At 51.8% G+C, this 27,016-nt stretch overlaps 1 protein-coding gene across 4 annotated transcripts in view; it reads left to right on the forward strand.

Moving 5' to 3' along the window:
* Positions 1–27,016, forward strand: part of CBX5 (chromobox 5) — a 217,314-nt gene that overhangs the window by 57,973 nt on the left and 132,325 nt on the right. For all 4 annotated transcript variants that reach the window (XM_069653252.1, XM_069653255.1, XM_069653253.1 and 1 more), the window contains one exon: positions 4,084–4,260. In XM_069653252.1, the coding sequence (XP_069509353.1) occupies positions 4,118–4,260 (143 nt within the window). In that variant the 5' untranslated portion in view covers positions 4,084–4,117. The remainder of the gene's footprint in view (positions 1–4,083; positions 4,261–27,016) is intronic.

Here is a 27,016-nt window from a genome sequence, read left to right on the forward strand (position 1 = left end):
GGGGTGGGGGATGGTGAGAGAGGGTAGCGGAGGTCTGATGTCTGGGTGGCAAAGGATGGGAGGTTGGACCAATGAAGTAGCGAGGTATGGAGAGTCGACGGAGAGGGCCGGTCACCTTTTCCACATTTTGTGTGTTTGGCTGCCAGAGGTGAGGGGGGTGTGAGGCTAGGAGGGTCAGAGGGGAAAGGGGATGAAGCAATAGTTTTAGAAAGGGCAGGACGTGCTGGTTTGAGAGGGAGGTCTGTGGGCGTGGGTTGAGTAGGAGCTCAGGGGGGGAGATGGCGGTGTGGGGGTGGTAGGGCGAGAGGGTATCACAGGTGAAGAGGGGGTGCCAAGCTGTGCTGAGTTTGTGGGGTACTGATGTCCATGTGGGACAGCGTTGTCAAGGGGACCCTGGGTTTTCGAGGGGGAGGTGTTGGTGGTGAAGTGTGGGGACTGATGTGGGGGGCATGGATGGAGTGCATGTTGGTGGAGGTTTGACTATGTTGGTGTGACGTGGATCTCTCCCCAAGTGGGTGGGTGGGTGCTAGTGCTGGTGTCAAACAGTGTTTGGCAGGGGCAGGGAGGGCTGAGGTGGGGTGGGTGGGTCCTGAGTGAGCGCACTGATGCTGCGGTAGAGGTGGGGGACTCGTGAAGTTTGGAGCGTCAGAGAGCTCCTCTGGCTTGTGAGTTGGAGATTGCGTGAGGTGTATGGACTGGGAGTAGGGTGTTGATCTTGGGAGATACCTGGGGTGCGTGGAGTTTGGCGCGCCCAAGCGCTCCTCTGATCTCAGAGTTGAGGCAGATTGATGATTGGAATGTGTGCGAGGGGGGGGGAATCAGTGTTAGAGTGCACGGGTCCGAGGTGCCGGGCCCATGTGCGATGTAGGGGGGGTTCCTGAAAGTAGGTGCCGGAAGGGGCGCATTGTGGGGGGTGGGTATGGGGCAGAAGGGGCAGGGTTGAGGGGCCGAGAGGCGCTCTTTGTAGATGTGGCATCTCAATCAGGGATGGGCAGTGGGATGGAGCAGTCCGGCAGCTAAGCGATGTGGGATTCAGAGTGGCTGCATGTCGAGAGGGCTAGGATGAAAGATAGCTCCTTCGAGGTACCTGATGGTAAGATGGCATGAAGTGCACTGAGCGATAATGCAGTAGCAGCACCTAGATTTGCAACACCTGGATAGATGGGGGGGGGGGGGGGGAGGGGGTGAACACGTGGGGACAACAGTGAACACCAAAGTAACCGCCAGTTCTCCAGCATGGGGTCTGGCATAGGTTCACATTCTCATAAACAATTCCCTGTCCTCGGTAAAGAAAAAATCGGTTTGTTTAATTTATGAACTGTCTTTCTCCTAACAACCAATTGCTGGTCTCTGGGGTCATACTGCCCCAGTCAATGACTGCCCTCTACCTAAGCCCCTCTTCTGGCAGCTATCTTCAGATTTTTACCGCACGTTCAAGTGTTGGGAGTCCTCGTGCTTAGCTCTCGAGCTTTTACTGCGTTTTGTGCTTTTTGAAAGTGTTTACTCCAATTTTTTCGGTCAATTTAGCCTCAAGCTCCATCGATCTACTTTGCTATTAACAGGGACCCGGTTTTTGGATTTCTTCAGCGCCCTTCAAGGACGTATTTCGGCGCGTGTCTTTGTGGAGGATTCCAGAAGTTTCTTCAAGGCCTACGCCGCATGGACATGTTGGAGGAAAAGAATTTAGCTCCCCTTTCAAGATTTGTTCTGACTGGCTTGCGGAATGTCTTCTCTGGTGACAAGCATTCCAAGTGTCTCTACTGCCTGTACCCGGACCCAACGTACGCGGAGGTGGACTGCATTTTGTCAGGAGATGGTGCCCCGCATGCTGAAGGATCGGCATCAGCGGCTCGAGGTGTGGCTACAGGCCAAGGCCCCTGCTCTGGGTGGGTCCCAGCTGCATGCCTCCCTTGCTACCAAGAAAACCCAGCTATCTTCTAAGACAAGTATATTCTCGTTATTCCTCATAAACCAGACCGGGGGCTGGAGGCCCATTCTTGACCTTCGGCGACTGAACAAATTCATCAAGTCCTAAAAGTTATACTAACCCCTCCATCACCCCTATGGTAAAATGGTGTTTGCAGTGTCTAGAAAGTTACAAAATGTAAGTGAAGTCAATTTCACTTCACTGCTCTTGGAAACAGTAGTTTGACCAAGAGAAGGTAATTAAACCTTGGGGAAATCGAAGAGACTTCCCTGTGCCACTGGACTGAAGGTGCTGTGTGTCACAATGTAAAGATGGAAACACAGAAAAAATACATGAGTGCGAAAAAGGTCTCGCTCTCTCTCTCTCTCCAGGTTAGAAATTAAAGTCCAGCAAAAGATCTGGTGGTCTCTAAGGTAGAAGGGGAATTAGCACATTTCTGAGAATTTTCCTTAATATTAGGAAAACTGGGGTCAAAATAAAAACCATGGCGATATAACGTGGGAACAAAATCTACCTCTGGAACACTATGGGGCAAATGCAAGTAGTGGTAAAATACAAAGAGTGGCGATATACAAAGTAGGGGTCCCTTGCCTAAGAATGGCTGTGGCTTGACCAGGGCGAACCGGCAAATGGGACTGTTAAGTGCCCAGAGGAAGGTGCCCTTTCCTGGAACCTTTTGCCGACTGCCCTGCCCTATGAGTTTCTATTAAGAAGATGTCCTCTTGGATCCTCACGCCAGGAACCAACCAATCGGGGTGCTGGCTAGGGGAAGGGATAAGGAGGGCCCAAGGGGAATGTAAGCTGTCCACCACAGAAGTGGGGGGCAGAGTCTTTATGCCAGGGGAAGGGTGCTGGAGGGGTCAGTGGGCCCAATAAACTCACCAAGTGCCCGTGCAGCTCTAGAAAGAGTCCCTGCTGCTGCGTGGTTCAGTTAAGAGCCATGTAAGGTTTAAAAACAGCTTGAATCTGCAAAACCTCCAAAAGCAGCAGACCTGCTTCCGCCAAATAGCAGAACAAAGCAGCAAGATGGGGACGCGGGGACCAGGCCTGAAGTACCACTGCTGAAGGCCAATCCACCAATTGGCCTTGGGGTAGGGGCAAAGCGTTGGATTACCAACCAAACTGATCTGTAAAGCTGCCACTCGGCCTACACCACCCCCACAGGAAGTGAGGGAGAGCCCAGTGACCTACACAGGCCTAAACCAGTTTGAACCAAATGGGAGTGTTTAGAACGGTAGAAGAAAAGACGTGTATTGCTACGCGCCAGCCCTCAGTGCACTCCAAGGGGAGAAAACTCCCAATTAAATTAAATGAACAAAGAGCCCAAAAATACAAAATGGCAGAGTCAGATTTAAACGTTGCCCCAATGGCTACCAAAAGGCTATGTTTTGTTACCAATGCAATAAAAAGATGCTGCTCCCAAAAAATAGGGGGAGAGGGTGGTTTGAAGCACCCTGAAAATGTGAATTCTGTCTGAACACCAAGTATGTAGTCTGGCATGATGGGAGATGCTTCATCTCACTCGAGCATGCTCAGGTGTTGTGCTCAGTAGCCCGCTGGAACCTTTGTCTGTTGGGACAAAAGGGCCGGCAGATCACAAAGTATTTCAGTTGTTTGAGGTATGTGCCAGAAATCCCTGCTCCTTTCTCCCAGGTCTACCCTGCTGTCTACCAAAAGCCCTAACATTTTCTCACAGTCCAAAAGGAAATACCTACCCCTCTACCCTTTTCAACACCGTCGAGGGCCATAACTCGCCAGGAATTGTAGGCGTCATGACTTGGCTACCGGGGTAAATCTGCAACCCTGCAGAGGGTTCTTCATGATAAAACAAGGAGCAGAAAAGTTGGGTTGAGTGCAGAGTCCTCTAGTGCAGTGCCTATGTCTCAGGGGGGAGAGGAGGGCTTGGCATCTGCAGGCTGGTGAGCAGTATGCTGGCAGTGACGGTGTTTGGGTGAGGGTGGGGGTAGGATGGACTTGCCAATAACACTGCAAGCTTGAAGTTGCAGTCTATGGCCCTTTGCTAGTTAAAGAAAACCTGTGTTCCACAGCTAAATAAGGTTTGTTGTCCCTTACTGCCGGTGTGAAAACAACTGTTAAGCTTCAGTTGCAGGGTCTCAGCCTAGATGCAGTAAAACAAATGCACTTTCTTTTTGCAGAGTTGTCATCGTGGCGTCTGGAACACCTTCGACCATGGGGAAGAAAAGCAAGAATGTATCGGAGGATGTTGCTTCCTCCTCATCAGATGAGGAAGAATATGTAGTGGAGAAGGTGCTAGACAGACGTGTCATGAAAGGCCAAGTGGAATATCTCCTAAAATGGAAGGGGTTTTCTGAGTGAGTACTCGTTTCACTAACAGCAATTTAATGCTTTGACTGTTCTAGACTCCAAATCTCTCGATGTAGAACTATCCACAGATCACAAAATGGATGCAAGTGTAGTATCTTTTAGTCGTCCAGAAGTATTTTGGTGTTCTCCAGCATTGGGTCTGGCATGGATTTACATGCTCATGAATATTCCCCGTCAGGCTGGAATTCCTTGGTTAAAAAAAAGTGTCATTTACAAACTGTCTTTCTCCTCTAAACCAGTCACTAAACTCTGGGTCATACTACCCCCAGCCAATGACTGCCCTCTCCCTATGCCCCTCCTTTGGCAGCCATCTTGAAATTTTTACCGCACGTTTGGGGGTGGGTCGTGTTTTGCTCCAAGAGCTTTTGTAGGTTTTCGATTTAAAAAGTTACTATTTTTGTCAAATGGAGCCCATGTGCTCTTTCGCTCCTTTGACCGGCAAGCAGGGCAAGAATCATTGAGTTGTGTTTTTTTTTGTTTGAAGATTCCAGAAGGCCATCAGGCCTACGCCGGATCATGTTGTAGGATATGGAGGGAGATGCGTGCGTTCCCTCTTCAAGCTCTGCTCCAGGTGCGGATTGAGGAAAGTGTTTGTGGATGACACGCTCTCAGTGGCTCAACTCTCTCCACCCGGACCACAGTGCGCGATGGTGCCTCGTAGCGAGGTCTCCTAGTCAGGTCCTCTTGGATCAGTTCCTTGACAGTCATGTAGCTTTCAGATTAGCAAAGGACCGCAGCAGCAATTCTTCTTTCTCCAGTGGGCTTCAAGGTTAAGCCTCCAGTATCAACTTCAGCTTCTGAACGATTTCCATCAGTGAGAGGCCCCCAGATATACTGTGGATCTCCCTTTCACTCTACTGGGTCACACTCAGGCAACCAATCATTCACAAGGGCATTCATGCAGGCAGGCAGCCAACCAGGCTCAGTGTGTTCAGGCCATTCTCCTCCCTCCAGACACTCAACAAGAAATGTGTATTGGGACAAGTACCCAGTATTCAGCACACCACACCACACAGCATTCATACCAGTTTTGTGAAGGGCTATCTCAGTCTTTGTGTCACATACCAGAAACCAGACACCCATAACAAGAAGTGTATATTGGTCACACACTCCATTCACCCAGGTCCCACCCCAACGGTCTACCCACAACATAGTCACTGGGAAGGCTCCAGCCAGTCTGGCCTGGACTTCGCCACGATACCATATATGGAACTTCCACCCAACAGCCAGGGGGAAGGGACAGAGTCAGTGCTTCGCGGGACTTCGGGAAAACAAGGTAACTGGCAATAGAAAGCAAGTGGCCACAAGGGCCATCTTGTCTCCTATTTGGAATCAACTGATTCCAATGGCAGGGCCTGGGTATCCCAAAATGGAAGATACTCGGAGTACCTGTCAAATTCAGCATGGAGCCGCTTCCAGCCCATACCCTGCTCTGTGGGCCACACATAGGTGCCCAAAAACAAACACTAGGAGTACAGGGTTGTACTCCCACCCATGGGTGCCATAAAGGTATCCCAGGGGGTCTGTTCACCACGACAAAAAAAGAGGAAGAACTGTACTGCCATGAGTCCCACATGGACTCCTGGGCAGAAAATAACACAGAACATACACGAAAAAGAACTACAGAACAAGGACAGGGAGGCCCTTCCCCTGCAATGCATTTCCAGCATCACAGGGGGGTTGGAGGCCTCAACCGTGCTCCAGGGCACGGATAGGTCTTCCTTGGACAAGGAGAGGACCTGGTGTCCCGGAGAACGTGGGGAATGACGACAGCGGAAACGCAGAGTGGGTTTGGGGGCGCAGAGGGGGTGACATTGACGAGAATGATCAACCAGGCGGGAGAGTGTGAAGACTGGAGGGGGGAGTCTGTACTACTGCGCTCTATATGGTAGAGGAGAGGCACAGAGGACCCCAGCCAAGATTCTCTATTGTTGGTAGCAGTGGACAAGCAATCAGGGTCTAGCTTCTCAGGATGTGATGCAGGCCGGTTCTTAAGTACAGTCTAGTCCGCAAGCACCCACAAAGGAATGTCCACTCACTGTATTAGTTAAAACAGTCTTTATATAATGAAGTCAGTTATATACACAGTCACAATAACTCACTTTGTGCTCCGTTAATCTACAGTGGCAAATATATACAGTTCTAAGTGGTACCACAATTATCAGATTTTATTAAAGTGTATCAACTGTAATCTGGTCAAATGTCACACAAATCACTTAATAAAGGTAACCAACAATAGATATAGGAAGGAAAGCAGTTGGTTAGAACAATTGGCAGAATACTGGCCTATACCGTTAGACAAAATTCTGTGTGGCTTCGGGGAAGGTTCACGGTGCTCGATGGTCCCTCGGAGCACGGGAAGAGGGCGCCTAACCAGGTCCTCTCTTGGATCAGTCTCGACGGCTTGGCAACTTTCGGATTTCGGCAAAGGGGAGACAGCAGTCAACCTTCTTCAGGCTCTGCTTCAAGATTCAGCTTCAGTTTCAATGTTAGTTTCAACTCCAGCTTCTGAACGAATTCTAGCAGTGAGAGGCCCCCAGATTTACTAGTTGATCTCTCATTCATTCTGCTGGGTCACACTCGGGCAACCAATCACTCGGGGTATTCAGCAGTCAGCCAATCGGGCATACAGTGTATTCAGGCCATTCTCCTCCCTCAACACAACATCCAGTCAATGGGAAGGCTCCAGCCAGTCTGACCTGGACTTCACAACAACACCATATAAAACTTTGACCCAACAGCCAGTTGGGGGGGGGGGGGGCGAGTCAGGGCTTCCCAGGACTTTTGGAAAACAAGGTAACGGGCAATAGAAAGCAAGAAGCCACAGGGCCCATCTTGTTTCCGGTCTTGAATCAACTGATTCCATGGCAGGGCCTGAGTATCCCAAAATGGAGGATACTCGGAGTACCTGTCAAATTCAGCATGGAGCTGCTACCAGCCCATACCATGCACTGTGGACCACACAGAGGTGCCCAAAAACATTACTAAGGGCACAGGGCTTACCCCCACCCATGGGTGCCATAAGGGTATCCCATGGGTCTGTACACCAAACCAAAAACAGGAAGAGCTGCACTGCCAGGAGTCCCACATGGACTCATGGGCAGAAAACAAATGAAAAAGGACTACAGGACAAGGAAGGGGGGGTGACATTGGACCATGCCATCACTGTGGCCCTGGACATCGCAGACACAGGGTTCCGACAGATGGGGGGCGGGGGAGGGCACGGTGTATGCCTGTCGTCGTGGCTGGTTGAAGGCCACCAACTTCTGTCAAGGGGTCCAAACGAGGGTGGTGGACATGCCCTTCGACAGGGACAACTTCTTTGGGAAAGCCGTTGACAAATCGTTGCAGGCCATTTAAACTGTTCCCTGGGCACTCGTCAGCAGCAGCATCATCCATCCTTTTGGTGGAAAATCGGGCAGACCGTTGAAGGGTTTCGATGGAGGGTCCTCTTGGTACCATCGCCCACCAAATCTACGACCCAAGAGGCCTACACGGGCTGTTCCAAAGTGAAACTGACTGGGAACATTCATGAGCATGTGAATCCATGCCAGACCCATGCTAGAGAACAATAGTTACAGGTAAGTCCTTCCTCTGGCAGCCATCCTCAGATTTTTACTGCACGTTTAAGTGTTGGGAGTCCTCGAGTTTTGCTCTATGAGCTATTCTGTTTTTTTTTTTGCGCTTTTTTCGAGAGTCCTGTTTTTGTCAAACTGAGCCAGTGTGCTCTTTCTCTCAATCGGCCGACAAGCATGAACCTGTTTTTTGTGAATTTCAGCCCCTCGAGGGCAAGGATCGTCAAGTTTCCTGAAGGCCATCGGGCCTACTCCGCACTCGGGCCATGTTGAAAGAGAAGGAGGGAAGCTCACTTTTCAAGCTTTGCTCCAGCTGCGGACTGCAGAATGTGTTTGTGGAGGACAAACCCCATCATAGCCTCTACTTGTTCCATCAGGACCACAGTGAAGGAGATTGCGAAATCTGCCTCGGGTTCACCAAGCGACCCATGAAGGATCGTCACAGTAGATTGGCATCTTGGCTCAGCGCCAAGGCATCTGCCCCGTGCCCCAAGCAGGGGCATACCTCACCCAGGACCGGCCGTTATGAGGAGTGGGCTTCTAAGTCCTTTGAGGGCGCCCCATCCGTGGGGGCCCCAAGGTCCAGCACTGCAAGTCCGTTTCCGTCGAGGTCTCCATGCAGGCAGGTCCCGCAATGGACAGGGTGCGATCAACCTCACCATCTGCCGCCATTGCTCCAGGACCTCAGAGAAAATGCTAATCCGTTTAAGCTATGGGAGAAGCCCGCAAAGCCTAAGGTGCAAGAAGGGGCAGCTGACCTACCGAAGAATGCCCAGGCGGCGGTGAAAAATCATCTACGATTGAGGTGGTGATGGCGGCTGCTCTCGCGAAGGCCAAGGGGGCTGAACTGCTAAAGGTAGCCCTGACTGCACAGAGTATCCCTGCCCCCAAGATGAGGGGCTGGGGCGGTGGAAAGGACACCAGAAAAGAGGATGCCTTAGCTAAGATCGTATCGGACAGCTCAGGATGCAATAAAGTGGGTGGAACAAGGAGGCCTCTGGGCATGCCCTACTCCAAGGCATGGATGTTTCTCCCTCAGACGAGAACGACCAGGTATCCATACACACGATCCATGAGGACGTGGGGGGGACAACTGTGCGAGGCTTAGTAGGCCTACCGCTCCAACTCTGCCAAGAGATGTTGCTGGACATCCTTTCGACCCTGCACACGTTTGGGTCAGAAATTCAGACTGATGCCTCTGGCTTCTGTCCCAGTGGCCCCGGATCAACCTCTGACGAAAGGAAACGCCATCCAACGCTGCTGCATCAACCTCCACACCCCTGCCACGTGCTTCACCTTTGGGGGGCGGACACACCAACATTGTCACAGTGGGCGGAACGCTGCAGCTGAGGGCTTCCCCACCGGGTGAGGTGGGGTAGCTTCATTCCATGGCCGCTAGAACCGTCTGAGTTCTTCCAGCTGATGCCCAAGGAGACCAAAAAGGAAGGTTTCCTCAGAGGCGCAAGGCCAAAAGGAAGACCTTTATGGCGGTGCCCCTACTGGATGACGTTTGGGAGGAGGGCCTGGCTCTGTTGAACACGGCCCCATCCAAGCGGGATAGGCTGGAGGAAAAAGTACCGGGTGGTGCAGTCTGCACCCAAGTGCCTAAGCTCACAGCCGTCGCCGGACTCTGGTATCGTGACGAAAAGCTAGTCTAACCCCTCGTCTTCATCCTCTGTCCCTCCGAACAGCAAGGGGAAGAAGCTGGGCACCATGGGGAGAAGGGTCATCTACTCCGTGGCATCGACCGTCCAGGCATCCAACGCACGACCGATCCTGGCCAGGTATGCCGGGGAACTGTGGTACAAACTGGGCCCGATTCTGGAGTTCCTACCCGACGACAAGCTGGTGAGGCGATCTCCCTCCTCCAGGAAGGGTAAGTGGGCTCGGAACATGCTCACAGTGGCCATGGACATCGCCCACACGGGTTTTCGACAGATGTGTCTGCCCCCGTCTAGGCTGGCAGAAGGCAACCGATTTCCACCAGGAGGTACAAACGGGGATGCTGGACATGTCCTTTGATAGGGACCACCTCTTCGGGAAGACCGTTGAGTCTTTACAGGCCATCAAGACTGATACGGAGACGGCTCGTGCCCTGGACACCAACAGCACCACTCTTCATTTCGTGCCTCCGACGGAAAGCCGGGCAGATCGACAAAGGGTTTCGGTGGAGGCTCTCATTTGTACCGTCAACCCTCCCGGTCCACGACCCTAAAGGCCTACAGAGGTAGTTCCAAGACTTTTGGTTGAAGTGGCCAGCGCTGCAGTCAGCCCCAAGGTGGAACGCAGGTGCCGAAACATGACTGGACTGGCCAGGATGTCGGGCCTCCACCCATGCACCCAAGTGGGAGGCCTGGTGGCGGGATTCGTCAGCGAGTGGAAGAGCTCCACCGACAGATGGGTGCTGAACGCTCTCGCCCACAGGCATACCAGGGAGTTTTCAGCAAGAGTGTCTGCAGATCCCTCCAGTGACCCGACAGGAGCACAACATCCCTCAGCTCCTGCAGGCGGTATGGGCCATGCTAAGAAAAGGGGCGATAGAGCTAGTTCTGAGATGAGTCTGGGGCTCCAGAGTCTACTCCAGATCAGACCGGGGCTGGAGGCCCATCTAGACCTGCAAAGTTTCAACACATACCTGAAGTCACAAAAATTCAGGATGGTCGCGTTGCAGCGAGAGCTTCTCCAACTGGAGGAAGGAGACCTCTTGGACGTTGCTGGATCTGGAGGACTCTTACTTCCACATCCCCATTCACAGGAAGCATCGGAAGTTCCTGTGCTTCGTAGTACAGGGAAGACCCTACCAATTAAAGGTTAGGTTATGTTACTTGGCATTTATATAGCGCCTTATGTATCATTGATATGACCTCAAAGCACTGGTAGATTGAACGCCCTCGGGAATCGCAGTTAAAGTCAATAGAGCGGGAGATTTGTATAGTGCTTGGGCGCACCGGATGTGTGCAGCTGATGTGTTTGTTGCATGATAGCTGCTTCTTAGCAGTAGATGTGGTGCTGAGGAAATCAGATGAATGTGTTCAGTCTGGAGGGTGGACACCCAGACTGAGTTCTGGCTGTTAGGCCTGAGGAGACACCTAAACGAGCGGTATGTGATCAGCTGCTGTGTTTTTATCAGGATGATGAGTTTGTGGGGTCATGTAAGTTTGAGGACAGCTATACCGAATGTGTCATAGTATAGCTGTGTTCTAGTTGATAATTGGTGTATAGGAGAGAGTAAGCGTAGTAGTGTGAAATGGTGCTTATCGGTAAAGCGCCAGGCATGAGAGCAGGACACGGGGCGTACATAGCTCGATACATATACAAAGGGGCAGGATGGATAGGGTAAACATATAATATGGATAACATGGGGGTACAGGTACATGATATCTTATGTATGTGTGTATATGTGTATGTATATATATATATATATATATATATATATATATATATATATATATATATATATATATATATTTTCTGAGGCTTGTGGAATCTGCTTAGATCACATGCTGTGCATAGGCCGACATCTAGTGGAAGCTGCGGAGTATTAGTTTGTTTTTCGAAAATGGGCGTCGACACAGGGCGTGCCAGTAATACTATCCCTAGTGTGACGTCCACTGTACCCAAGATCCCTCACGCGTCTAGGATCCTCAGATTGTTTTTTTCCGCCATACTGGTCGGAAGCATTCCACTGGCCTTAGCCATGCTAAAATATTGATTAATTTACATCCTTTCCCCATCCCAACGTCGAACTTCGACACTTGACGCCGGCTGGAGAAGAAATCGACCGTCGGCTGCTGCACGAAGGATTTGGGCCTCGGAAGGCCTCTCGGCTCGGGCCTCGGAAGGCCTCTGGCCTCGGCTCGGGCCTCGGAAGGCCTCTGGCCTCGGCTCGGGCCTCGGAAGGCCTCTGGCCTCGGCCCGGGCCTCGGAAGGCCTCTGGCCTCGGCCCGGGCCTCGGAAGGCCTCTGGCCTCGGCCCGGGCCTCGGAAGGCCTCTGGCCTCGGCCCGGGCCTCGGAAGGCCTCTGGCCTCGGCCCGGGCCTCGGAAGGCCTCTGGCCTCGGCCCGGGCCTCGGAAGGCCTCTGGCCTCGGCCCGGGCCTCCGGGCCCTTGGAAAGGCCTCTGGCCCGGGCCTCCGGGCCCTTGGAAAGGCCTCTGGCCTGGGCCTCCGGGCCCTTGGAAAGGCCTCTGGCCCGGGCCTCCGGGCCCTTGGAAAGGCCTCTGGCCTGGGCCTCCGGGCCCTTGGAAAGGCCTCTGGCCTGGGCCTCCGGGCCCTTGGAAAGGCCTCTGGCCCGGGCCTCCGGGCCCTTGGAAAGGCCTCTGGCCTGGGCCTCCGGGCCCTTGGAAAGGCCTCTGGCCTGGGCCTCCGGGCCCTTGGAAAGGCCTCTGGCCTGGGCCTCCGGGCCCTTGGAAAGGCCTCTGGCCTGGGCCTCCGGGCCCTTGGAAAGGCCTCTGGCCTGGGCCTCCGGGCCCTTGGAAAGGCCTCTGGCCTGGGCCTCCGGGCCCTTGGAAAGGCCTCTGGCCTGGGCCTCCGGGCCCTTGGAAAGGCCTCTGGCCTGGGCCTCCGGGCCCTTGGAAAGGCCTCTGGCCTGGGCCTCCGGGCCCTTGGAAAGGCCTCTGGCCTGGGCCTCCGGGCCCTTGGAAAGGCCTCTGGCCTCGGCCCGGGCCCTTGGAAAGGCCTCTGGCCTCGGCCCGGGCCCTTGGAAAGGCCTCTGGCCTCGGCCCGGGCCCTCGGAAAGGCCTCTGGCCTCGGCCCGGGCCCTCGGAAAGGCCTCTGGCCTCGGCCCGGGCCTCGGAAAGGCCTCTGGCCTCAGCCCTGCAAGTAGGGAGAGTGGAGGGTTGGACATACTCTACACTCTTGGTATATAGGTACACCTTATACATTTTCTACACTTGACAGCCTTCTGCCTCAAGGTGCGTATGGAGGGTACCCCTTTTCAATTCTGCCCCAAGTGCAATCGCAAATACCCTTGGGTCGACAGGCATGCCACGTGCAATCTCTGCTTGCCGAGGGAACACCCCGAAGCGAACTGCAGAGCGTGTAGTAGGTTTAAACCTAAGACACTTAAGGACCGTTCGATGAAGCGTTGGGCCCACCACGTAAGGCAGGCGGCCATGGCAGCGGAGGGCACCTTCAGCAATGGCAGCGACGCCATGCTTTCGGACGGCGAGGGCATTACGGCGTCGAAAGACAGCCGAGCGCAGGTCCCCGACCTCGGTAGGTCGTCCGACAGGGCGGCTATGGGGAAGACCCCCGGCGACACAGGCGCTTCAAACACCACTCACACAAAACACACGAAGTCCAACCGAGACTCGACAGCGTCGAGTTCTCGGAAAGAGGCACAAACAGAACGGTCCGAATCGGTGTCCTCTGGGCGTTCGCGATCGAGGTCGCCACATGACTCGCTCCCTAGGCTAACAGAAGTTTGATCGTCGGAGGACGAAGACGGCTTCCGCCCCCAGGCCGCGCTCCAGGAGTCGGAGCCCACAGACAAGATCAGCGCGGTCCCACGTTCGAAGGTCAGGGACTCTACCCCCCGATCCTCGACGCCAGGCGTCGAAAACCTCCAGAGCCACAAAGGGACAGGGAAAACACTTTTCCACTCACGGGGAGGGGGGAAAACAGCAGAAGAAGCAGCCTCTGCACTCTTCCACACCTGTGAAACACTCCACTCCTCCTAAACAGACGGACAAGACCAGGTCTGCTGATATTTCTAAAACCAGCAGATCTACTCAAGATAAATCTCCTAGACTTTCTCAGAGAGTCATTCCCAGTTCCAAAAAATGGTCGAGTGATGATATAGATAGGGTCATGTCAAGGATGTCTTCTTTGGCAGACTTTTACGATAAAAATCCAGACCATTTCCTTTCATATGATCCACAAGGGGCTACACCCTCAGGCTCTAATGATCCTATCCCCCCGAGTAAGAAGCCCCGGTTTGAGACACCGATGAGGTCTACAGACCCCTTCGAGGTACAACCATACTCGGGGCCATACTCACTGTATCAAGGAGAGACTTCCCTTGGTGAGGACCAATATTTTGGCATGGTAGAAGAGCAAACCGGGACGGGCTACTATGGGGATGATGAGGACCAAGAAGAGGAAGAGGAAGACCCTGAAACCTACAGAGTAGATTCCCCGGTAGAGAAGGAAGCCCCGGTTACCGACTCCCCTGTTGATAACCAACCCCTCCTGAACGAGGTTCTCGCACGTGCAGCAGAACATTTCCATATTGACACCCACGATGTCCAGGAAGAGCGGGACTTCGCCGAGGAGTTAGTGGGAGAAAGGAGGCCTGTTACCCAGACCATCTCTATCCTTAAGTCTATTCAGCGAAGAATAGACCCGTCCCTGGTGAACCCGAACCTCACCAGAGCAGTCAATCCCAGAGTTGAAAAACTTTTCAGGGCAGCCCAGTCTGACCCTCTCTATGTAAGAGGACATCTGAAGCCAGACTCCCTAGTTGTCACTAACACTCGTAAGAGGGCTGGAACACCCTTGTCATCGTCCGAAGCTCCTCCAGACAAGGAGAGCAAAAAACTATATGGTTTCGGCAGGAAAGTAGCCTCAATGTCCGCCTATCAGGCAAGGATTGCAAACTCCACCACCCTGTTGGCCAGCTACAACTGCCATCAGTGGGAAGAAGTCGCGGCACTCATAGCCTCTGCACCAGAACCCTTAAAGGGCCAGTTAACACGAATTTCCGCAGAGGGTAGAGCCGTGTCTGGTTGCATTTTAAAAGCAACTTTTGACGCCGCGGATAACGCAGGCAGATTGATAGCAAAAGGTACTGTTATCAAGAGGCATGCGTGGTTACGGCAGTCTGGTTTTAAGGCAGAAACCCAGGCATCATTGTTGGACAAACCGGTGGAAGCCGATCTGTTTGGTAAGGCGGTCGAGGACGCGCTGAAGAATGCCAAGGACGAATACGAGACACTCGAGTCCCTTGGCCAGTTAACCAATAAACCCCTAACCAGAGAGGGAATAGTAATTTTCGTCGCCCACGCGGCCAAAATTCCCAGAGAGGATCTAACTATTCCCAGGGGCAGGGTACACAGTGGAACAGCCAACAGTCTAACCAGGGTTACGGCAGGAGTAATGGGAGAGGATGTGGTAAAGGCAGAGGCAGCCCCCCAGTAAAGGAGGCGGCACGCCTCCACCAAAGCAGTGACGCTCAGTTCAGGGTCCTTTCTCACGCAACCCCAGTAGGGGGACGCATTTCCAACTTCACCCAGGCTTGGGAAGGGATCACATCAGGCAGATGGGTGCTGTTAACAGTATCCGCAGAGGTACTGTATAGAACTACTGCAGCGTCCCCGGAACCATCCTCCACGACAGAGTACACTCTTTAGAACATCAGAAGATTCTCCTTGAGTAGATCGCCATTCTGCTAGCAAACGACGCGATAGAACTCGTCCCGGGACACCAGGTAAACAAGGGTATTTATTCAACTTACTTCCTTGTGCCAAAAAAAGATTTGACAATGCGCCCAGTATTGGACTTACGGCCTGCCAACAAGTATGTCAAGCCCCAAAAGTTTTGTATGACTACGCTACAAGAGGTAATCGCCCTCCTAAAAAAAAGGGGATTACATGGCAACCTTGGATATGAAAGATGCCTATTGTCATATTTCCATGTTCCCAGCACACAGAAGGTACTTGCGCTTCAAGGTGGACAGTCGGCACTACCAATTCAAGGTACTGCCCTTCGGGATAGCTTCGGCACCAAGGGTATTCACCAAGGTACTGGCGGTGGCGGCTGCACACCTACGCAGGGATGCAATCCCGGTGTACCCTTATCTGGACGACTGGCTGCAGGACAAACATTCAAAGGACTATAGACCTCCTCCACGAATTAGGCTTCTCAATCAACGAGAAAAAGTCAAGCCTGGTGCCAAGTACCTCCAAACAGTTATTAGGAGCAATCCTAGATACTCAAGAGGGGTTGACATTTCCTTCAGAGGAAAGAATTCGGAATATACTACTGCAAATTCCGCAATATCAGTCCGGTCACCAAATAACGGTACGCAAAGCAATGCGTTTGCTGGGCATGATGGCGTCCTGTATTTACCTGGTCCCCCACGCGCGCCTGCGAAAGCGTCCCATGCAGGAATGGTTGGCGAAACAGTGGTCTCAGGCAAGTGGTCAGTGGGACGATCTAGTGGTCGTTTCGCCAACACTAGTACAAAGCCTTCACTGGTGGACAAGAGAGAATCTTGCACAGGGAAAACCCTTTTACGATCCCGAAGTACAGGCAGTAGTCACTACCGATGCATGTCTGAAGGGGTGGGGAGCTCACCATCTCCACCACACAGCTCAGGGTCTCTGGTCTCCCTCAGTCGCCAAGAACCACATCAACCTGCTAGAGCTTCTGGCAGTATTCAGAGCGCTTCAAGCGTTCGAGCCCCACCTACTAAACCTGTCAGTGCAAATCCGGACGGACAGCACAACAGCCATGTTCTACCTGAACAAGCAAGGAGGGACTTGTTTGCCAAATCTGTCCAAGCTTGCCCAGAAAATCTGGATATGGGCACTCGGACGGAACATCTTCCTGTCATCACAACATGTTCCAGGGGAGCTCAATTCCCTAGTGGATGCTCTGAGCAGAGACTCCCTCCCAGAGGAACACAAATGGGTTCTACACAGAGAGGTCTTAGTAGATCTCTTCTCTCAGTGGGGTTTCCCCACTATAGACTTATTCGCCACAAGCGAAAACAGACAATGCCCAGGATTTGCATCTAGGTTACCCCAGCCAGACTCCCAGGGGAACGCCTTGTGGATGAACTGGTCAGGGATGTTTGCGTACGCTTTTCCACCAACTCCTCTCCAGGAAGGTGGTCAACAAGATGAACAGAGTCGATGACGCTCGTCCTAGTTGCTCCCATGTGGGCAAGACAACCGTCGTTCCCACACCTATGCAGGATGGTGGTGTGCGAGCCCATCAAACTTCCAGCCTGGTACAACCTACTGTGCCAGCACCAAGGTCAAACAGTGCATCAGCAACCCAACTCAATGAACCTGGCAGCATGGCTCCTGAGGTCATAGAGTTTGGACATCTCAATTTACCACAGAGGTGTATGGACATCCTAAAGGAATCTAGGAAACCAAACACAAGGCACTGTTACTTTGACAAGTGGAAGAGATTCGTTATCTGGTGCCAGAGTAGACAAATCAACCCAGTTGATTGCACTCCTTCCACTATTGTTACATACATGCTCCACCTGCTAGATGTAGGATTGGTTTTTAACTCACTGAAAGTACACCTGGCAGCCCTGTCGGCATACACCACTTCCCATAACAAGGTCTCGTGGTGGAAAGTACCAGTAGTTAAAGCCTTCATGGAAGGAGTAAAGAGACTTCACCCTCCTATTTCAAACCCACCACCAGGGTGGGACCTTAATGTGGTGCCATCTAAGCTCATGGGGGGGGCCCCCCTTTCGAGCCCATGCATAAAAGCAATCTCAAACACCTGACTTATAAAACTGCCTTCTTAGTAGCTATTACTTCTATAAGAAGGGTCAGTGAAATTCAGGCTCTGTCAGTGCAGGAACCCTTCTTTACTGTCCATAAAGACAAACTGGTTTTACGCACACACCCTAGGTTCTCACCTAAGTTTATATCTAAATTCCACGTAAACCAGTCCATCGAGCTTCCGGCTTTCTTCCAGGACCCTCAAAGCTCGGCTGAGGTGAAACTACACACCCTAGATGTGCGTAGGGCGGTCCTCTACTATGTAAATAAAACCAGACCGCTGAGGAAAACAGATCAACTGTTTGTCTCCGTAGCTACAGGCAGAGAGGGGGGGGATCGCGTCTCTAAAGGTGCCATCTCGAAGTGGATTATTGACTGTATCCAGCTGTGTTACTCTCTGAAAGAACTCTGCCTTTCACGCCAAGAGCCCACTCTACTAGAGGCATTGGGGGCCACTCTGGCTTTCATTGCAAATGTACCCCTTGACACCATTTGCAAAGCAGCTACTTGGAGCTCTATTCACACTTTTACTCAGCATTACTGCATTGACACCCATTCCAAGGCAGATACACAAGTGGGACAAGCGGTTCTAAGACACTTATTTGCTCATGACCCTTCTCACATCCCACCTCCTTCAGGTACTGTTCGCTAATCTATGCACAGCATGTGATCTAAGCAGATTCCACAAGCCTCAGAAGGGATACATTACTCACCGTAATCGTATTTCTGATGCTTGTATCTGCTTAGATTCACATGTGACCTACCCTTCCTCCCCTCTGAGAGAAGGCGCATGGTTGCTTGTAGTCTTACCTTTCTATCTGCTTGGATTATCTGTACTCGCGCTACTCCTCATGCTACCTCATGTCAGAAAAAATACAATCTGAGGATCCTAGACGCGTGAGGGATCTTGGGTACAGTGGACGTCACACTAGGGATGGTATTACTGGCACGCCCTGTGTCGGCGCCCATTTTCGAGTTTCGAAAAACAAACTGTAATACTCCGCAGCTTCCACTAGATGTCGGCCTATGCACAGCATTTGAATCTAAGCAGATACAAGCATCAGAAATACGATTACGGTGAGTAATGTATCATATATTCTCTCTCGAGGTATATCCACTATGTCCTTTCCATCCACTCGGTTCTGTCTGCTTCATACGTTCCGTCGTCCGTTCCATCCCCTTTGCCGGTTCCATCCACACTATCTGTTTTAGTCTCTCTATCAGTTCGAGCGACTCCCTTTGCTCTCTTGTTTTCTTTGTTCAGCAACCTTGAGTTTCTGTTTATTGTGGCTATTTATTCCGTTTGTTCGAAGTGTCGATTGTTTGGCGTAGTTATAGCACAGAATACTCTGCAAGCGTATTATTCCAGGGAGGGTGGCCATATAGAGGTTGAACAGGAGGGCTGATGAGCACGCTCCTTGTGGAACTCTGGTATTGACTAGTCGGGCGGCGGAAGCAATGGAGGAGAGGAGGGTCATTTTGTTCCTATTGTTGCAGGATGCTGTCCACATGAGAGCGTTTCCACAGATTCCTAGGGAGTGGAGGTGGTCGAGGAGGATTGAGTGGTTGAGTGTGTCGAAGGCGGCGGATATGTCTAGAACGATTAGTGCAGCGCATCCCGCAGAGTCTGCAGTAATCTTAAGGTCGTCCCAGATTGAGGTCAGAGTGGTTTCGGTTCTGTGTCAAGGTCTGAAGCCTGATTGTACAGGGTATACAAGATTGTTGGCTTCGACAAAGGCTTTTAGTTGGGAGTATGTGGTTTGATCGATGAGTTTAGCAAGGAACCCGATGTTTGAGATGGGGCGGTAGTTTGTCGGGTCGAGGGAGTTTTTTTTTTTTTTTAAGAGGCTTGACATGAGCAGTTTTGAAGGCATCGGGGAAGATTCCCTAGGAGAGGGAGCCATTCATGATTGTTCTTGCGTGTTCTCCTGCGCAGGTAAATGCAAATATTTATTTGAGGGTTTGAGGTAGGGCAGGGATCTAGGGGGGAGCCGGATGGTTTCCGGGCGGAGATAAGTTTGAGAAATTGATCTGATATTGGTGTGAACGAGTCGAAGGTGGGTTGGGTTGCAGTTGCAGTTGCTGGGGCAGGCAGGGGGGTTTGGCGGGTTAAGGTGGGTGGATTACGTGGCGGGGACATGACCAGTTTGTTTGGAGACTTTGTTCTTTCGAGAGCAGTGGTGTAGAAGTGGAGAGCGAGTCAGTCGCAGAGTGACTGAGGTGGGGTCGATTGGGCGGTGGTAAAAGTTGGTTTGTTGACATCATAGATGATTTTGTGAAGTTCCTTGCTGGGGTTTTCACAGTTGAGAATTCGAGAGTTGTAGTGGACTTTTTTTTGTTGTTGCGCTTTGGGTTTTCGGCTTTGTAGTGTCGCTGGTGCCAGGCTAGGGTGGATCTACTCCGGTTGATTTTATCCTTCCGCCATTTGCGTTCGAGGGATTTATGCACTTGTTTTGCAGTCTTCAGTTCTGGTGTAAACCATCTGGGAAAAGGGCCACAGCGGGCAGAAGATTGGCAAGTGGGGGGTGAGTGGGATTAATGAGATATTGAGCCATGAGCCAAAGGCATCAGTGGTTAAGGGTTAATTGCGTGGGGTGGATGGGCGAGGAGATTGAAGGAGCGCCGGCTAGGCCTAGGAGGATTTTTAGTTTCTTCCAGAATTTGCGTTGATTTGTGGGTTCTGGTTAGACTATGGGGAGGGGGGCAGGCGAGCGAATGGTGAAAGATACAATGAAGCGATCAGAACAGATGATGGGTGTGGGGAGGGGGCTTAGATGTATCTGGTCGTGGGAGCTAAAGATGGCATCAATGGTGTGTCCTTTAGAGTGAGTTTAGCCGCTTATGTCGAGGTGGAGGTTAAGCGCATCTAGGCAGTCGACCAGTGAGTGGGGTCATGGGGTTGGTGGGGATGTCTAGCCAGATATTGAAGTCTTCTAGAAGAGTGAGGGTGGGATGGTTTATTTGGATGGTGGCTATCGAATCACAGAGGTTGCTTGAGAATTGTCTGTCGTAGCCAGGAGATCTGTAGATGATTAGGAAGCTGTGGGGGGGGGGGGGGGGGTAGTTTGACGAGGAGCGATTTACAGGAAGGGATGATTGTCTGGCAGTCGATGATTGAGGCGGAGAAGTGTGATTTGTAAACAATTGCTACTCCTCCTCTAGAGGGTCGGTTGAGTGGGATGAGTGAGTAGTCTGGGGGGGAAGTCTTCATGGGCGATAGGGGCGAAATGGTTGGAGAATCAGGTTTCTGTGATCAAGCATAGGTCTGGTTTATGTGAGGTGAGGTCAAATATGCTGTTTTTTTTTTTTTTGCTGCAGGTCGGGCATTAAAAAGGATGCATATTACTTCGGCACAGGGGGGGATATTCTGAGGGTTGTAGGGGTGGTGGTTAGGAGTGGGTGAGTGGCTAGGAGGGGTTGGTGGGGAGTGAGTGGAATCTGGGGGGTGGGAGAGGCCAGATGGTCAATGGCACCGGTACTTTCGGCCCAGGGTGTTAACAAAGTTCCTGGCAACAGTGGCGGCCCATCTACTTCTACAGGGGATACGCGTGTACTCGTACCTTGTTGACTGGCTCGTCTCGGCCAAGTCAAGGGAAGTTGCTGTCAAACACACGCAAGGACCGTCCGGCTGCTGACGGATCTGGAGTTCTGTCAATTATCCAAAGTCCTGCTTAACACCTGGGAGCCAGGCTTAACACTGTCTCCTGCCTGGGGTCGCCCTCCGAGGAGAGGGTAGCAGCCATACTGGGAAAGGTGAAACGGCTGTTTTCACTGAAGACCGCCACTTTATGGACCATCAAGTCGCTACTCTGCATGATTTTGTCGTGCATCTACCATATCCCGCTCTGCAAGTTACGGATGTGACCTCTTTGCTGGATGCAAGTGTCCGGAAGCTTTGCAGACAAGATCCCCCTCGACAAGGCGTTCTGTTGGCGTTAAGGAGGTGGGGCGTCTGCACAAAGATGGTTGCGTATCTGGTCACCAGAGAAGGAGGCGCGATCCTGCATCACGACCCAGATCACTGAACCTGAGGGCCTGGCTCCTGCAGCCGTAGAGTTCAGAGGGTACGTTGGATCTAGAGGACGCGTACTTCCAGGTCTCCATTCACGTACAACATCGCAAGTTCCTGCACTTCGTCATACACAGGAAGCACTACCAGTTCAAGGCTCTCCCCTTTGAACTGAAGTCTGCGCCCATGGTCTGTGGCGGCCCATCTGCGACTACAGTGAATTCATGTGTTCCCATACATTGACGGCTGGCTCATCGGGGCCAAGTCAAAGGACATTGCTGTCGATCACACAGAGGACCGTCCGGCTGGTGGCGGATCTGGGGTTCAGTCAACTATGCAAAATCCTTTTTGACTCATCGCAGAACATGCTGTTCCTGGGGTTCAAGCTCAACACGGTATCCTGCCTGGCGGCTCCATGATAGCCATTTTGGGCAAGGTGCAACGGCTGTTAGCGTGGACGATCGCCACAGTGAGGACAATCCAGTCTATGCTCTGCATGATATAGTCCTGTATCTACCTAGTCCGGCTCGGCAGGTTGCGGATGCCACCGCTCCAGAAATTCTTGGACTCCTGTTGGATCGAGGTGTCCGGAAGCTTCAAGGACCAGATCGTCCTCTAGGAGGAATTCCGCCGAGCAGGAAGGTGGTGGGGCATGCGCTCCAACATCGCCAGGGGCACAGACTTCCAGAGCCCTCCATACCATATGGTCACGACAGACGCTTCCCTGGAGGGGTGGGGAGCACACATCGGACGTCTACATGCCAGAGGTCTGTTGCTGCCGGAGGAGCAGGTGCTACACATCAATGTGCTGGACTTGCAGGCTGTGTTTAGGGCTAATTTCTTCAGTCCCTCAAGGGCAAAGTGGTGAGGGTCTTCACGGGAAATCTCACCACATCCAGAAGCAGGGGGTCACCGGATCCTTGGCGCTCTCCAGAGGGGCTCAGGAGTCGTGGCACTATGCCATCACCCACTGGATGTTCCACATTTCTTTCCACCTGGTGGGATTCAAAAACACTGCCGACTCCCTCAGCAGGGAGCTGTGCTCTTCCCGCAAGTGGGAGCTTCGGAAGGATCAAGTGGACAACCTCTTCTTCAGGTGGGGCAGTCCACAGATCGATCTGTTTGCGACGGCGACAAACACAAGTGCCGGAGGTTCACCAGCGGGATTCCCCAGCCGTGTAGCATGGGGGACGTATTCTCCTTCCCTTGGAAAGGCCTGTTCCTGTATGTGTTGCCGCTGCTACGAGTCATCCGTCAACTCAGGCTGTGCCGGTGCAGTATGGTCCTCATCGCGTCAACGTGGCCGAGGTAAATCTGGTACCCGGACCTTCTCAGCATGTCTGTTTTCCCTCCAGTCATGCTACCAGTGGTTTAGAAAAACTAGGGGAATGCCCCACTGCCACCCAACCCCCTAAACCCCATGCACCCACTTCCCGACGACCTCCTGCATGACCACACCCAAACCGAAGTCAAATACATCCTTTTTATTGCCCGCTCTGTAGCAAAAAACAGACACGGCATCTTCGACCACCTCTCTTCTGACAAACCTTACCTGGTCTTTATCACTGAAACCGGTCTCTCTGATGACTTCGCCCCTGTACACAAAGAATTCCCCCACAGCTACTCGCTCATCCCCTTCAACAGACCTTCCAGAGGGAGCGGCGTGGCAGGTCCTCTTCAAATCTCATTTCTGTCTCACTCGTCGAATCTCGGACATGTATTCCTTCATGCGAATCCCTCCTAGTTAAACTCTTACTATCCCCCACTTTCTCCCATAGCTTCCTACTCATCTACAGACCCCCGGTTACAAGCAGCATTTATTAAGCAACCTCTGATTCTGTAGCCAGCATTCAAATAAATCACCAGTCGCTGACTCTCCTAGGAGACTTAAATGTCTGGCTGGTCATTCCCATAAACCCCATGACCATCCTCTGGTCGACAGTCTTGATGCTCTCAACATCTAGCTTCATACGAACGGTCTAACCCACACTAGGGGGCACACCCTTAATGCAATCTTCAGCTCCCATGACCCGATTAATCTACCCCCCCCCCTTACACCTCATCTGGTCCAACCACTTTGTCATCACTTTCTCCATCCTCACCCCTGCCCCTCCCCCTAGTCCCCCACACCTGAAATGCTGGAACAAAATAAAGCTCTTGCCTGACCTTGCCGAAGCCCTACTGCTGAGATCCCCTACAATGCCCCCCAGACAGATCCTTAACCATCGACTCCTTCAATTCATGGCTCAGTGAATCTCTAATCCCTCTCACGCCTACTACCTCGTGCAATGGGCCATTTCCCAAATGGTTCGCCCTAGAACTGAGGAACACCAAAAAACAAAATAAATCTCGAACACAAATGACGAGCATCAAAAACCAATCTTGGCCGATCCGCCTTTGCCTTGCACCATCGTAAATACAAAGCTGAAATACGGAAAGCCAAAAAAGCCTATTCCAACAAACTAATTCGCAGCTGTGGAAACTGCGGCAATGAATTCCATAAAATTATCTGAGTTCGTCAAACCCACTTGCACCTCTACCCAATCTGCCCCATCCCAGTCGCTCTGTGACTCCCTCTCCCTACACTTATACACCAACGTTCTTGACAGGATGACCGTCCTTAACAGCAAACTGTCCCTCCTCTCCCTCAAACCCCCGCCTCCCCCTGACTTACCCATCTTAGATTCCTTCAGACCCATCTCCAGCGACGAGTTTGTTGCTCTCATCTGCTAGCAAACAGTCTGCCCCCCCCAGCCCCCCTTGACCCCTGCCCTGCCTCTGTCCTGAAAGAAATATTTTCATCTACCTGCGCAGGAGAACACGCAATAACCATACTAAATGACTCTCGGCTCTGGCACCTTCCCCGACGCCTTCACAATCGCGTATGTCAAGCCTCTTCTTAAAAAGCCATCCCTCTACCCCAAAAACTACAGACCCATCTCGAACACCAGATTCCTTGCAAAACATCGACTTGACATACTCGCAGCTATAAACGCCTTTGTTGAATCCAGCAACCTCCTCGACCCGGCTCAATCGGCCATCAGACCTCGACATGGTACTGAAACCACTCTAACCTCTATCTGGGATGGTCTTAAGGTCATTGCAGACTCTGAAAGATGCGCTGCATTAATTCTCCTCGACCTCTCTGCAGCCTTTGACACAATCACTCAATCCTCCTTGACCGTCTCCACTCCCTTGGAATATGTGGCACCGCTCTCAAGTGGATCGCCTCCTTCCTCAGCAACAGGAAACAAATAACCCTCCTCTCCCCTTTTGTCTCGGCGGCACGCTCAGTCAATACTGGAGTATTCCAAGGTGCATTTCTAGCTGCCCTCTTATCCAACCTATATGTCTACCCTCCCTGGAATCATCTGCCTGCACAACATCTTGTGCTACAACTACGCTGACAATACCCAAATCATCCTTAAATTCCACAATTCTGACACCAACCTCCAGCCCGACCTTGAAGCCTGTCTCCTAGATATTGACTGATGGATGACAATAAACCACCTCCTCTTAAACCCCACAAAAAACGAAATCCTGGTGTGCAGCAACACAGCACTTCTAACTCATCCTCTCCCTTGGCCCTTTTCCCCTAGCCCAACTCCCCTTGACACAGTAAAAAAACCTAGGCTGCAATATGGACATTGGCATAACCCTCTCCCGACAGATCAACAATGTGTCTAAATGTTGTCACTACCATCTCAAGCTTCTCGGGCACATCTTTCCCTACCTCTCCTTCCCGCACAGACTTGCCGCTGTTATTTATGTCCATTGTAATGTCAAGACTGGACTATGCCAACTCCCTATATCTTGGAGTTTGAGGTGGTATGCCGGCGCTCCTAAGAGCACAAAGCGCTGCCGCTTAACTGCTCCTCGTCCTGGGGCCTAGAGAGCACATCTCCCCGGCTCTCCGAACCCTCCACTGGCTCCTAGTTGGACGAAGGGCCTCTTGCAAGACCCTCTGCATCTCTCACTGTGAAGTGCACAAGACCGGCCCATTATAACTGCAAGAAAAGTTAAATCTTACCTCCCACCCTGCACCCTAAGATCAAGCTCTGCCCTCCTTTTAGTGATCCCGCCCACCAACTCTGTCAGATCGGAGTATCTGCTTTCTCTACCTTGGCCCCGACTGGAACTCGCTTCCAGTGGTAGGCAGAATCCTGTGCAGTGCCCTTGGGGACCACTACACACAATTACCACAGGTGGTAATGTAAGTTCATCTTTGGTACAAACCTGTACTATGTTAAAGTGGTAGCATTAGAGGAGCAGCCAGGCTTATCTCAAGAGTATATGAGCAGTAGCAGAGATTACACAAAGGGACCACAATTACTGTGACTCGAGCAAACATTGACTCAAGGTTTTAGGAAAAAAAATAAGTACATTTATTTTTAAACCATTTTTTATAAACACAACGCTTCTATTAATTCAAAACCACACGTAAAATACACTACAACCAACCAATTCACTTGGTACAGTCTAACTCAAGGTAAGTACCCTTTGTTTTAACGGACCGGTGTTGTGAAACAAAAGACTTTACCAGGAATACATATGCAATTACTTTTAGACAATGACAGTTCGGTCTTACTAAAGATGCGCGTATCCGCGGCAAGAAATGTTACCGGGGCAAACGCACACTTAGCACCTAGGTTAACTAGAGAGAATTGGGAGCAAAAATCATAGGCAATACTTTTGTCAAGGCAGACTAAATCTGAGAACACTCGTTGACAGAAATTCATGAGTCAATAGGCCGGAGCCAGTGTCAAGTGGAACCGGGTTCCTGTTGTCGAGGATCACACAGTCGGACAGTTCAAGATTCAACGTAGCCAGGAGTACCTAGATATTGTCAACAGAGGAAGCAAAAGTATAAAGGAGGGAAGACCAGGGCAAGCCTTAGAGGAGGAGAAAACGGATTCACCCTAATTCCTCAAGAAGAACACAGTACCTTATTCAATGAAGTGGTGCCACAGCAGTTGTTCCTGGTAGTTTCCTGCAGACCCCTGGTTCTTGGAGCTTCGGCACGAAGGACGTCTGGAGGGTTCTGCACCACACAGGGATGAAGCCGGCAGCAGCGACAGTGAATAAAAGGTGCGCTCCTTAAAAACAGGAGAGCCTCTATCCGGACCACTACAGCAGTGTGCAGCGATTTCGACCAAGAGGATGATCCTCTGGCTGTGGAAGATGAGCTGGTTATCCCCAGCAGGCTCAAGGAAGGAAGACTCCGGACTGGATCTTCTCTGGTCGTCGAAGGTTAGCTAGCTCAGGGCTGCAGAAGGGCTTCACCGGGACGGTATAGTTGCAGCAGCCGTCTTCTGTTTCTCTTCGGTTCCAGTAGTTCCAGTGGCGACTCTGACTTCCAGCCCAAGAGTCCTGCCTTTTAATGCGAAAATCCCCCATTCACACAGCCTGGCTGTCAATCGCACATCAGAGGTTGTCCAGTCCGGACAACCACCTCAGCCAATCATGGCAAAGTGTGACTTGGGTTTCCTAGGATACCCTGTGCAGGGGGTGACTACACCCCTCCCTCACATTCAGCCCACCTAGACACCCAGGCGCCTAGAGGAGGGCTTCTTGGCAGAAGCCTGCCAGAATAAAGTGAACAAAGAAGGCAAACCTGGGTTGCCGCGCAAAGTAAAACACAAGAAGGACTTTATCAAAAAGAAATGGCGAATAAACCTGACCGGAGCCAAATG

Source organism: Ambystoma mexicanum, chromosome 3q (genome assembly GCF_040938575.1).
Source record: "Ambystoma mexicanum isolate Mex_15411 chromosome 3q, UKY_AmexF1_1, whole genome shotgun sequence".
Classification (NCBI taxonomy): Eukaryota; Metazoa; Chordata; class Amphibia; order Caudata; family Ambystomatidae; genus Ambystoma; species Ambystoma mexicanum.